Source organism: Branchiostoma floridae, chromosome 17 (genome assembly GCF_000003815.2).
Source record: "Branchiostoma floridae strain S238N-H82 chromosome 17, Bfl_VNyyK, whole genome shotgun sequence".
NCBI lineage: Eukaryota > Metazoa > Chordata > Leptocardii > Amphioxiformes > Branchiostomatidae > Branchiostoma > Branchiostoma floridae.
Genome location: NC_049995.1, coordinates 13,392,277 through 13,405,829, shown reverse-complemented (window position 1 = coordinate 13,405,829; position 13,553 = coordinate 13,392,277). Strand labels below are relative to the sequence as shown.

At 40.9% G+C, this 13,553-nt stretch overlaps 3 protein-coding genes across 3 annotated transcripts in view; 2 read left to right on the top strand and 1 right to left on the bottom strand.

The window, feature by feature from the left end:
• The window catches only part of LOC118404307 (nudC domain-containing protein 3-like), a 3,740-nt gene extending 2,582 nt beyond the window's left edge, over nucleotides 1–1,158 (bottom strand). Inside the window, exons 1-2 of the mRNA XM_035803375.1 lie at nucleotides 873–1,158; nucleotides 288–387 (exon numbers count right to left, since the gene is read on the bottom strand). Of these exons, the coding sequence (XP_035659268.1) occupies nucleotides 288–387; nucleotides 873–1,058 (286 nt within the window). The 5' untranslated portion in view covers nucleotides 1,059–1,158. The remainder of the gene's footprint in view (nucleotides 1–287; nucleotides 388–872) is intronic.
• Nucleotides 1,159–1,331: 173 nt separating this feature from the next.
• Nucleotides 1,332–7,154, top strand: LOC118404762 (nucleolar protein dao-5-like). The gene is made up of 7 exons (XM_035804089.1): nucleotides 1,332–1,557; nucleotides 2,338–2,399; nucleotides 2,904–4,434; nucleotides 4,802–4,925; nucleotides 5,457–5,638; nucleotides 5,939–6,019; nucleotides 6,333–7,154. The coding sequence occupies exons 1-7, from the start codon at nucleotides 1,450–1,452 to the stop codon at nucleotides 6,483–6,485; spliced, it is 2,241 nt and encodes a 746-aa protein (XP_035659982.1). The 5' UTR covers nucleotides 1,332–1,449; the 3' UTR covers nucleotides 6,486–7,154.
• A 1,070-nt stretch (nucleotides 7,155–8,224) lies between these two features.
• On the top strand, nucleotides 8,225–11,175 carry LOC118404764 (protein FAM241B-like). Its single transcript, XM_035804092.1, has 2 exons — nucleotides 8,225–8,430; nucleotides 8,944–11,175. Exons 1-2 carry the CDS (start codon nucleotides 8,335–8,337, stop codon nucleotides 9,190–9,192), a joined length of 345 nt encoding a protein of 114 aa, XP_035659985.1. The 5' UTR covers nucleotides 8,225–8,334; the 3' UTR covers nucleotides 9,193–11,175.
• The last annotated feature ends 2,378 nt before the right edge of the window (nucleotides 11,176–13,553 follow it).

Here is a 13,553-nt window from a genome sequence, read left to right as displayed (position 1 = left end):
ATGGTACATGTACTAGGGCAAAATTAGAACATTCTTATCCAGCTAACTAGTAACTAGGTTATATTAGTTTGATGACATAATACAGACATACCCAACTTGTAACTCAAGCACTGCGTATATATGTAACTCCAAGTGTTAGCTGTACTATACAGATACATATTTGTAATTTATGTTTCTTGGATGATGTCAGACCAGTGTAACAGGCCAAAACAACTCCTGGTCAGAGTATACCCAGTATATTCTGGAGAGGCATATGGTCTGGCCTGTTCCACACGTCACACCTTTACCTGCAGCAGCGGCCTGCCGTTCCTTCTCTGCCTTCTCCTGTAGCTTCTTCATCATCCTCTCCTCATCCTGGGTGGCGTAGTGCTGCCACTTTTTGAAGATCTGAAACAAATGATAAAAGAATAGATCTGAAACAAATTATAAAATAAATCCTTCCCTTTTAATGATAATAAAAAGGTATTTGACCTATGGGGATCCAGAGAGGTGCTTACATTTTTTACTCTCACTAGCAGCTTTACTTAACAATAGTTAGAATAGAAATTTGCAGGAAATGTATCAAAGGTGTCTGGTGAAGAAATAATATATGTTGATGAAAGCTCCTTTACTTTATCCTTGCTAACATTTTGATCCTTCATAATGCCATGATCCTTCATATTCATAATATCAAGGAGGTTAAAAAAGAGATTTTTAACCTCCTTGATAATATATTTCGCTCACAAACGGTGGTTTACAAGCGAAAGATTGTGCCAGGGGTTACTAATACTATGGAGGATGAAGGAGGTTAAAAAATCACAGGCCTCCTTTTTTTAACCTCCTTGGGAGGATGGTACCCAGGCTAGGGCTGTATGGGCTCTATCCACACATACCGAATACAGCATCTTCTCCTGGACCCCTGGCGGGAAACCCATCCGATCCTCCTTGGAGCGCATCGTCCGGAAAAAGTCCGTTCTTCGGTACAAAAAGCCGAACATCACGTCCAAGAAGTTCTCTATCTTCCCCTGATGTTGTAGGATGCCCAGGAGAGCAGTGTCGTACATCTCAGGGGACGCCATGGCCCTTGTTTCCCCTGAAAAACTTCAGGAGTTTCCTACGTCGAATGTCGGAGAAAACGATGACCTATCTATTTTCTAGTCTCAGAAATAATAAGCCCCATATTCGTGGGCTCGGATACTTCACAAGAAAAAATAAATTTATGCCACTAAACATAAACAATCATACAAAAATACTATCAGCTTTTATACATTAATCAATTGTGTACTTTTCATATTATTTGGAATATTTTATGAGGATAATAGGTACTAATTTATACTGCTAGAACTTGGTACGGAACAACAGATCAGTGTTACGCTAAGTGTGAGTTCAGGTCAGGTCACCACGCATGTGCTCTCCGTCCGCGGGACAGCACGTTGTCGCGCACCGGTTTCAGGACTTTAAATCTTCGCCATGTCTTCTAACGCCGTTCCCAGCGTGATTTACCCCTTCATCTACGGGTTCCTCAAGGACCACAAGTTTGATAAGGCGGCACAATGGTTCCAGAAGCAGACTGGAATGGTAAGACGCTTGGGGAGGGGGTTTCTACAAGCATCCTATAGCATCCTGCTTGGAAACTTGTGCAAGTCAAGATGGCGTCTTTCTTTAAAATTCTAACGCGTGGTGCGATCGTTTGAATATTGTAATGCCCTAAAGGCCATACTATTCTCTGATGATGTCCTTGCCAAGTCACCGGTCCATTTCAACATCATCGCTTTTGACAAGAATTGGGAAGATCATAGTGGTACAAAACTACACACTTTGCACGTGTGCGCACGTGTTCCGTGTTTGTTAACATGTGGGAGGGGGGCACCCTAAGTTCAACAGGTAACAACACCAAGTAAAACCTTTACATTATGATGAGAGTATGGTCTGGGCAAGGCCCCAGTTTCAAAATCATATCCACCAGTATTTGGAGGAAAAGTTCTAGTCTGATCCAATAGAATATTCAATAATGTTAGAAAGATAAACCTGCTCATAACTGACATTAAAAACCCATTGTATATTTCAAATCATATTACACTAAATTTACTTGTACATTGAAATCTTGATCATGGATAAGGAAGAAAGTAGCCAAAGTCATGAATTGCAATATAGTTCCATGTTAGACAAACCAGGGAACAGTCTCAGTCATTACTTATTGAAGGTACTACTATATTGACTGGGTACAAAGTGAATTTAGTTGACAGTCAACTAAATTCACTTTGTACCCAATCAGGATTGCTGTTGTTGGATGTACATTTGAAATATTAAATAAACATTTTGCAGCAAAGTAAATCTTGCATTTCCTTTGTCTCGCAGAAACTTCAGGCTCCAGATGAAGAGCAGCCCACAGTTGAGGATTGGTTTGAAATGTGGCAGAAGTAAGTACATAGACTTCTTGCGAATCAGGCTTCATTTAAAATCAACATGCAGAAAGTCTTTTAATGCCCTTAAGGCTTAAATTTCACACAAAAATAATTAAGTATGACATTTTGTACTCTACTACTGGATCCTTTTATACTTAAAGTACTGTTCTCTCCATAGCTGCAATGTCAAGTAACATCTCTCATTTTCTGCATCTGCATCTGCATCTGCATAGGATACCCCCAAATGACCCCGCGAGGGGCAAAAGTAGGGGGGGGGAGCTGAGGCTCCCGGGTTAGGGCGGGCAGGCCGCCTGCCTGGCACGGAAGTGCTCAACGTTGGGAGCGCTTACAACCGTGCCAGGCAGGGCATTCCACTCGGGAATTGTGCGTGGGAGTACATGTATGTCCTAAATCTTTACAGTCGTCATCAAAATTGACACCGCATTTAGATACCGATAGTATTAATGCTAAAGAAATGTGAAAAGCTTCCTTTGACACTTGGTCTTTCCCCTCACACAGGTCACCTGACAGTGCTAAGAAGAGAAAAAGGACAGGCACACCCCAGGCCAAACCTGCCGTCAAACGACAGAAGAAGGACTCCTCCTCTAGCAGCAGTAGTTCAGATGACGAAGATAAACCAGCACAGGCCAAAACATCGACCCCAGCAGCAAAACCTCCCGTTAAGAAACAACAGAGCAGTTCAGGCTCTGATTCTGATGATGAAAGCTCAGACAGCGAAGCAGAATCTAAAAAAGCCACCCCTGCTAATAAGAAAACGACACCCACCAAGAAAAAGGCCACCCCAAAACAGAAGAAGTCCACTCCTGCAAAAGTAACTCCAACAAAGAAAAAAGCTACTCCAACAAAAAAGCCAGTAGCAAAGAAAGAGAGCTCTTCGGAGTCTGATAGCAGTTCAGATGAAGAGGAAAAACCACAAGCCAAGCCAACTCCTACTCCAAAAAAGGAGACAGGAGTCAAGAGAAAAAAGGAAAGTTCTTCAGAGAGTAGTTCCTCTTCAGAAAGTGAGGAAGAACCTGCAAAGCCTGCTCAGTCCAAAGCTAGCCCCAAACCACCAGCCAAGAAACAAGCTACACAAGAAAGCTCAGACAGCTCAGATTCAGACTCAAGCTCTGACGACGAAACTGCAAAAAAGCCTGTACCAGCTGCAAAACCTGCCGTTAAAACACCAGCGCCTAAGGAAGAGAGTTCATCTGAAGATTCTGACTCATCATCTGAAGAAGAAGAAACCTCCAAGACTACAAAACCACCACCTGCTAAAAAGGTTGCAGCACAAGTCCAAAAGAAGGAAAGTTCCTCTAGTGACTCAAGCTCAGAAAGTGAAGAAGAAAAGACGCCTGGAAAAGTTGTTCAGAAGACAACAGCATCCAAGCAGAAGGAGTCGTCATCAAGCTCCGAAGAAAGTAGCTCAGAAAGTGAAAGTGAAGAAGAGTCCAAAGTCAAGGCGGTAACAGACAAGGCAGCAGTAGCAAAAACTGTCCCAAAGAAAAAAGATGGTAGCTCAAGCTCCTCTGAATCAGAGAGTGAAGAAGACGACAAGGCACCAGCAAAAACATCAGCTAAAGCAGCTGTGAACAAAAAGAAGGAATCCAGCTCAGAAGAATCCAGCTCAGAGGAATCCAGCTCAGAAGATGAATCTACCAAAAAAGTAGGGAAACCAGCAGTCACAAAGCCAGCTGCCACGCCTGCCCCGAAGAAAACTGCAGCTAAGAAAGATGACTCAAGCTCATCTGAGGAAAGTTCAGATTCAGAAGATGAAGCACCAGCAAAGGCCACTCCTCAAGTTCAAAAGCCTCCTGCCAAGAAGGAAGAGTCCAGTTCTTCGGAAGAAAGTTCTGATGACAGTAGTTCAGAGGAAGAAACCAAGCCTGCTTCGACTAAAACTTCAGCAACAAAAACACCCACAAAAGCAACAGTCAACAAAACACCGACAAAGCCTAAAACTCCTGTAAAAAAGGATGAATCAAGTTCAGAGGAGTCGAGTGACTCAGATGAGGAGGAGAAAAAGCCTGCAGAAAAAGCAGCACCAAAGGTAGCAAGACCCTGATCAATGTTTCTCATGATAGCTACTTAATGCCATGTGGCAGGTGTTTGCCCCACCAACCATATGTAGAATACTACATGATTAGATGGATACTGCAAGACATGAATACATTACGTCTGTTCAGAATAGCAAGAGGTGTATATGTAGGTGTCATTTTGTATCTAATGTTCAACACGCATTGGTAGTGAGAGTATATTAGATACTGGCAATACTTGTGAAATGTACACAAAGTTCCATATTAGAGCCATAACACTGCTGTAGGAATTAGATTTACTGAGATTTTTCAGAAGCAGACATATTGTGTTGATTACTGATATATAAACTGACATAGTTTGTATTTGCTTTGTTGTCACAGGTGAATGGAGTTGCAAAGAAAGCCAAAGCAGACAGTTCTTCAGACTCAGACAGCTCAGACAGTTCTGAGGAAGAGGAGGCTCCCAAACCCAAGACACCTGCACCTGTGGAGAAAAAGCCTACAGGTGAGTTTGATTTTGTGTCAGGAGGTTTTTGCTGTGTTTTGAGTTTGCAGTTGAAACGATTATGTATTGATGTAGTACATTGTTAATTCAATGGAAACCTTATTTGTGGTGTCATGGTGTGGCAGAGAGGTATCCACAGCAACTTTGAAAATTAACCCCCTGCATGCAAACATTTCATGATTTACAGTAAGAACTTCTAGAATTTCATTCAAGTTTTGCATAGAATGCAGCTGGAGGAGTCAGGAAATTTCCCCTATACATGTATGAGAGAGATTATATTGTCCCCATCAGTCATTAGTCCCTTGCACTGGTTTATGAGAAGAATAACTCAGATGTAATGGAGGTTGGTGGATCTTATGAGGCCTTAGAAAAAAGGGATTCAAGTATCTTTGAAAAAGACCAAGATCCTGACTGAGAAATGTACAAAAATGCATGTCAAGGATTCTTGACCATTGTTCAGGGAATTCAAAAATTCTGGCCAGGATGAGTCTCTCACTGTGTGTAAGATATACTCTCTGTGTTCTGTCACAGCCAATGGCAAGAAAGCTGAGAGCAGTTCATCAGAAGACAGCAGCAGTTCAGAGGAGGAAGAGGAGAAGAAGACACCAGCCAAGACATCCCAACCCAAGACTCCCACGACTACTCCTTCCAACCAACAGGCAGACAAGAAGACCCCAAATACAGTACCGCAGACAAAGAAACAACAAGAAAAGGTATTAAGTTTCAGGATTTCTAGTTCTTTCATGTTACTACATTAGCTGTAGCTAGTGGAATTTTCAACAACAATTGTTATACATTTATACTGTTTTACTTAACATATGCCAGGTAGAAGTGGTTTGGGGATAAGAAAAGATTCTTTTTGTATTTTGTAGTGAAATGTATGTATTTAAAACATACTGGCACTATTTAAGATTTACCATTTTAACATTGTTCCTTGCAGTAAAAGAAAGCATTATTCTTTTGAAATGAATGAAATAAACAATGTATTGACACAAATCTTTTTTTGTCAACAGAAGAACACGCCATTCAGGAGGGTACGTGAAGAAGAGGTTGAAATTGACCCACGTCTGCAGAACAACGCCTTTGAGTCCAAGGTCAGTTGACTTGTCCTTCAAAATCCTGTGTTCAGACTTCTTTGATTTGTTGGGTTTTAGATCTGAGGAGGGGGGAAGACTGTCCATTGGTATGCAGCTTCATGGAGTGAATATTATCAGATTTAAGTTTTCATATGGAACTTATTCATTCCTTCTTTAAAATTAAGAACCAAGGAAATACATCTTTATGGTCTTAAAAAAAACAAATGTAAAGTACAGTAGTTTCTAATGGCTACAACCAAAATATTATATTAATTATATCACACATGTGTACTGGTATTGCTAAATGTTGCATTGAATTTTGTCTCTTCAGGGAGGCGATGCATGGGGTGCCAAAGCTAACAAGGACCTGAAGTTCACCAAGGGAAAATCCTTCAGGCACGAGAAGACGAAGAAGAAGCGAGGCTCATACCGTGGAGGCCCTATAGACATGGGTGTGAACTCCATCAAGTTTGACTCTGAGTAAATGCAATGTATGATACCTCTCTTTAATATATATAGAATGTACAAGAATTTATGTTGGTGTTCTTTTCACCTAATTATTTTACTGTAAGCTTTAATGAATTAGAGCATGTTCTGTAGAAAGTTATCTTTTTGTTTGGACAATGGATCTTTTAATGATCGACTGAGGATCAACTTGTTATTGTAGGTTGTACTGTTGAAACCAAAACTAATACATCTATGTTATGTTACGGTAACATGTGTTGTTAAACTATCCTGTGATTAAATAGTAATATCTTGTGGTCTTGAAATGGGATTTATTTTGAACATGCTCTTACTACTAGTAAATTGAACACCTTTAGTGTATTAACAATGACAGCATTTCATAGATTTGGACATTACATGATGATTCTCACATGGTTTAGATGATAGAGAAGATGGTTTCATGTTTGACTTGAAAATTTTCTCTGAATGAGCAGAAAGGTACGAGCTTGTAGAATTTAGTAAAATTGTATCAGTGCCAATTTGAAAGTGCTGGAAATTTTGAATGCATGAACTGATAGAAGATTGCTAAGGAAAACCATCTTTTTTTTATTCTTGTAGCGAAAGGAAAGATAAGTTAAAGGGGGCTCCTTTAATTTCTTAACACCATTTGTCCAGCCCTTTCTATTGTACTCAAACTAGTGTCCTCATTCATTGCAATTAGTCACCACCATTTCTTTTTATTGGGCAAAGGGGGTCAAATTACACAGTTAGAATGTGTATGCATCAATTTCAAAATCATGTTAGTGTGATATGCTATGATGCGATTAGGAAACCGTTGTATAAAACTAATTGGATTATGCCTTACACGTGTGTTCGCTTCATCCTTGTTCTGTCTCACTGGCTATTGCACAAATGTACACAAACACTAAGTCTCCAAAACATTATGAATAGCATGGAGGAGTTCATAGTGATACCAAGGAGCTTTTATCAAGCTTGATAAAAGCTTCTTGGTGATGCCTACCTACTTACCTAGTCCCTTGACCTCCAGGTTGTTGGCGAGACAAGGTAGTCATGGATGTAGAGAGGTCTCCTGGCTCCTCTCTAGAGGTCTCAGGCACTGTAGACTACGGTTTAGTAAATTAAAAACTTTACTAATACATAAACCAAAGGTACATATGTACTGCTAATGAAGATAAGCTCAAACTGATTTGAATTAGTCCTTACCCATTACCACAAAGGTTATATGCTGTATTATTATTTGATGATGGGATGAAAACTACTAGTATTAAGATTTATTGCCCCTTCCCTCAAAGATAGAATGACAACAATCTTCAGTATAGATCAGGTCTGTGTTTTTGAAGTGTCATCAACTACTTTCCAAGCAGAACTAGAAAGAAAGTAGATGATATAACCAACCATGTGCCATATGCATAATTGTCTAATCTTCCTGATGACTGAACTTAATGACACTACAACAATTAACTTGGCTCATCCAAGGAGGTTAAAAAAGTCTTTTTAAACCTCCTTGGCTAATCAGAAGTATAGTAACGTTAATGTTAACATTAATACACATGCAGATGTCAAGGTTGACTCATGACTAGACTTTAAAAAATGGCAGCAAAAGTTTTTTCGTTCATTTCATCCATTTTATGTCATCACGTTCTCATTTGCTTTCTACATTTCACCTAGTAAAACTTAATGTGATATGGGGCATACTGTCAATATTGTGTAGTAAATTTTACATTAGGTCAAAGGTTAGATATTTGAAACCTCCCCTTTTGGCAATAGTATCGTCCGTCGCTGTGCATCGTGGGACCACAACATGTCTGTCCCTCCCCACATCATGAGTTAAATTTATCCTTTTTGCCCGTTGTTTTGACCACCACAGTATGGTTAGAATTTTAGCTAACGGTGAAATCGTACAGGACGACGATCCAAGAGTACGGAGACCCAACCAACAACGCCAGCAAGCCACACGGAGGCAGGTGAGAGGCAAACAACGTAGAGTGGCGAAAAATGAATCAGATGTTTACGGTCGTCGTCGACGTGTCCTTTAATAGTACTTAAACATTTTTTTTTCGATCTACATACTACACTGCCCGATATCTTGTTTGCATTCGTCAGGGCGGTTAACCAGTCTAACGTAAGGAAATTAAATAAGATTGATACATGTACAGTAGCGTATTCAAGAAAAAAAAAAAAAATTGCAGAATAATTTGGACAACGCCCCCCTCCCACCCCATAATTTCCGTCGCCAATGTGCCCATTTTGTAAATAATGAAATAACGGCATCAAATTTTACAGTGCATATCCTTAGAATAAAAAGACGCACGTGATTTTACGTTTGCTTGACCTTTGTGAAAGAGCTATTGATAATCACTGCCCCTTGGGGCACGAGTCTTGTCTTGTTAGCAGTGCCACCTTAAGAGATTTGCTTGAATTGCATGTTACAGACACAGATGAAAGAAAGCTTTCTGCCTTCTCTTTGCAAACTCCAGGGGTACATCCAGCATGATGAGCAGCCAAATGTTGGTCCAGGAGGACAGCATGTACAGCAAGTTTCCATGTTCGACGCTATAAACCAGAAACTCTTGGCGCTGGGAATCCCTCGTTTTCAGCTCATGGGCACGACCGTGGAACCCATTGCGACTGTTGGCGTGACCGTTGTGTTCCTGTTGATGGGTGTGAGAGGACTGCTGTTCATTGGGCTGCTGTTTGGAGTGTCGTACCTCAGCCGACAACAGTGAGGGCTGCCAGGGCACCATTAAAACATTGCAGAAATCAATCTCATTTCCACCTTCCTACATTGTATCTCATACTCAGTCATAGTTTTCGAAGTTATTTACTAAGGAATGTCATTAGAATTACAAAGTCTACAGTTACTACTGGGACTGTAAAGCTAACAAGTTGCGAAGATAATCAGACGTTGGTTGAGATATATAATTGTGTGCGGACACAGCCTGGCAATGATTGTGTTTGACCGTACCCTGCACCCTGTGGTGATAGCGGTGCTGTTGCTGGTGTATGTGCTGGGTGGGGTGCTGTGGCTGTTCCCTGTGGGGATGGTTGTGTGGTTCGTGTACTGGTGGAGAAAACCGGATGTTCCACGGCCACCTATTGGTGATAACAGACCAACGTCCACAGGCTGATACCAACCCACACAATAGAAATGATCTTGCAGCAAACTTTGCTTGTGAAAATGAACGTTGTCCAGCTCACCTAGTTGTGAGCCTAGGTTGCCTTTAGCCTGGTATCCAGCCATACTATTATATATAGCTCCCGAGTCTCTTCTGTCCTCTCTGTAAATTTTGCAGAGAGGACAGAAAAGACTCAGGAGCTATGATATGGCTGGATGCCAGGCTTGGTTGCCGTCTGAATTAAGTCCATGTAAGTTGAGATGGATGACTGCCTATCTGTATTTTCAACAGCTTTGTAGCCATCTGTTCAATCCATGCACACAGCACAAAATGATACTTTAGACTCGCTTGCTCACTTGTAGAGCATGCTCACATTACCTTCATGCTGTCATTTTCATATCAATCAAGAGCGTGCCCAGTAAGCAAGACTGATGTCATTGACGTGTCTGCTGATGTACTTGCAAATTCGTGACCTCGTTATGATGTGTTACCCAATTGTCCAATGGAGAGGTCATAGGTACAATCCCTGGCATTCCTAATAGGTAGATATTGTGGAAAGTTACTTTCCTCACTCCACACAGGTGTGAAAATTGGTACCTGACTTTACTTGTGGAGGTAAAAGGCAGCAGAACCAGAAGGAGAGGGATCAGCTCCACCATCCAATACCCTAGATACAGTAGATAACAACCCATGCTTACAGCCTAAAAGGGGCTATGGGACTTCTTTTTTTACTCAATTGCAAATAACCTATCGCTAAGAATTTCAGAATGTGCAGAGCAAGGACGTCCTTGTGCAGAGTAACCAATGATGATGTTACAGTAACATTACAGTAATGCTGATCACTGTCCTGTGAAAGGATTGTTATAAATGCTGGGTGACATGCCATGGCATAAATCAATGCCTCCGGTAAGATGCTCATGCTATGTCTTCAATGCCACAATAGGTTTGTGGATAAGAAATGAAGAGTATGATCAACAGGGTCAGATACAATTGACAGAAGAGCAGGTGAATCAAAGAATAGCTATATTGTAAATCAGAGGATATGAACTGATGGTATGCCATAGATGGTATTCATAGTTCTTGGGGAATGCATAGATACCAGATACACTGACAAGTGCACTGATCCCAGACTAGTTAGCAGCGCACTACTGTGGAAGCAAGAATGATATCTGTGTGCTGTAATGTACAAAAACATGCAGAAAAGATATTCTTGTTCTAATCTGAACAAGATTGCATCAAATGGACGGGTCTCTTGTATTTTGAAGTAGTTCAAATTTCCCATGATGCTGGTATTACAATTTTACCAACACAGAGCTTTAATGCCAAATGATAGAAGGCTGAAGATTATATTGCTACTGCTGGATCAGATGAATTGTACACGGCATAATGATTCAGTCCAAGCAATAGAAATCAGACAGTAGATTGTATTCTAGAGATTCTGTATTGTAATAGATTAGCCATGCTGCAGTTATAACTTATAACTGTGGTATTCTGGAAGAATTTGGGCTTGTGATAGAATCTTGTGCCTTTCCATGTATAGTATGATGTTTTGGATGATGGTAAATTGGATTAAACATTTTTTGTGGAAAATTATAATTTGACATGTAAGTGTTGATTTTTAGTATCTATGATGTGACCCATATCAAAATATTGCCAACGTCCCAACCCAATCCCTATTCTGTCAATCTATCGCAGTGGTCTCAGCTGCCATTAAATGTACACTGAAAGAATGTCAAATTACCATCTTTATACTTCCCATTCCTCTTGTCATTGTCAATCTAATGTGAGCCATTTTACCAATTATTTTACGGATTGAATATTCTAAATGTTATTCCTTTAATCTAATATCTTAGAGATATCTGAAATCAACATCTATCTTGAAATTCCTAAATCCAATGTGACCCGAGTTGAAACATCGCTATCGTCCTGGTCCCAGGTGTTCGGCGATCCTCTCCGGCTAATAAATCATTTTCCTTTGGACCAATTTTCGTGATCGACGTACGGGCTTTCCACCTCGTCCTGATCAATTGCAATTGCCCCACTTCCTCCAGTACTTAATGATGTTTAATTTGAAAGCCTCCAGTAGAAATCCATCAGAAGGTGTTTGATTTAGTGGAACTGCCTGGAGTGACGTCTGTGTGATGGATCAGGGGCGCGGGAGAAAGCACCGACCGGCGTCAGGACAAATCTCTGACCCTGCCAAATACTTGCCCCAACACTGCAGAAGGGTGTCCAGTATACCTGGATGAGCTAGGGGAGAGAAGTGCGTCGCACTCGTGGGGGTAGTAATTTCAAGCAGAATTCTGAGCGGGTTTAGAGAGGAGGGATCACACTTTGGAGCGCGAGTATAACCCTAACTTAAATTTAAACCCCAGCCACAGTCCTAACCCTAACTCCACGCACACACACTACCTGATGTAATTATAATATGTAAATTAATATATGCATATGTATACTGTTCCTGTTTTTAATAGGGGCCCCGGTAAAATAAAATAAACTCCCCAACGGAGCGAAAATCTAGCGGAGCAAATATTTGGCTCCTCGCCGAAATTAAATCATGTCTATTCTAGCCAAAATTTCTTCCTCTGCTCAAATCTTCTATCTCTATTGAAATTAAAACGCTTTGATTCTTGCTTCCAGCGTTAATTCAGAAATATTGTTGGAATATTTCTCAGAAACAGAGTACTGCGGTGATCAAACTTCCGTATATAGACTGTTCGAATAGCTCTACAACCATGCCGTTACGAGGAATGTGTGATTCGAGCCAATCGAAATCTCCAAAAGAACTCTCGCATATCTTATTCATCTTCAGGTGTCAATCAAGTGCCAATTGGTGCCAGCTGAGAAGCAGACTTCGATCGTGGAAGCAGACTGGGACCAGAATAGGTTTGATACCATACATTTACTCCATGGTTTGCTGGAATAGTGGACATTTGTTGAATAGCAGCCAGCTAGCCAGAGTTACCATTTGCTACCAATTGGTATGGGTGCCATAGTGACACTTTGGATCGTATGCAATTGTAAAGTTCATTTGCGTACACGTAACCAAGGTCTAACCAAACCGGTACATCAAGATTCCTCAGGTAATTTGTCACTTGCCTACCGTGCTATAAAGAACGGTCACTGGCGACTCTTCCAACTGGTTAGCACAGAGCACGTCTACACAACTCAGACCAAGGTAATACTGGATTACAAGGCACGCTCCTGTTTTTTCTTCGTGGGAAACCATGAGGGCATATCTTAGTTTGTGATTATAGCAAAAGATTTGTTTCTATATTAGCATTTCGTTTTATGCTGGTATGTGTATTTTATGTTTACTACTAGAGCCCAAATGTTGGCCAGGAGCCAATGTGGTGAAGTTGAAAGTCCGTAGTTCAGATGATCAGAAAACGATTTTGATATATGAAAGTTTGGACCAAGAATAAATAGAGACACTTTGACTCGATCGTTTTTGTTTGTATGCACAAAGGGGTCATGAGGTAAGGTGAGCTGAGGGGCGGCGCAATCACTAAACTGGTTAATCCACATTTTTGGTGACGCCTCAGGGACGGAGCATGTCTAAATTTGAAATATTTTAAGGAAGCCAACTTATGCATTCCCAAGGGGTTGTGTTTGGGCTATACTCCATGTATGTGGTGCAAACACACACAACTTACAGAACAGGCTACTGATGCTGTGTGCGTACGAAAGTCGCACAATATTAGAGCTGGTCATCTTTCGAGCTTTGTTTGACCATATGATATGGGAGGCGGGGCTCACATAGATTAGCTGGTTAGGTAAGTCATTATAGGATAGTATGAGTACCTGTATGGGTAAGTAGATATACCATTGTTATGTTAGTTAAGCTTGGAATATGCATTTATCTAATCAGTCTGTTCGTGCTCCTGGGATTCAGGTATATATGTGGACATGTTGGCTAGTTCCTAGTAGCATGTAAGGCTGTGTAGTTTGTAGTGTAACACTAGACCCGC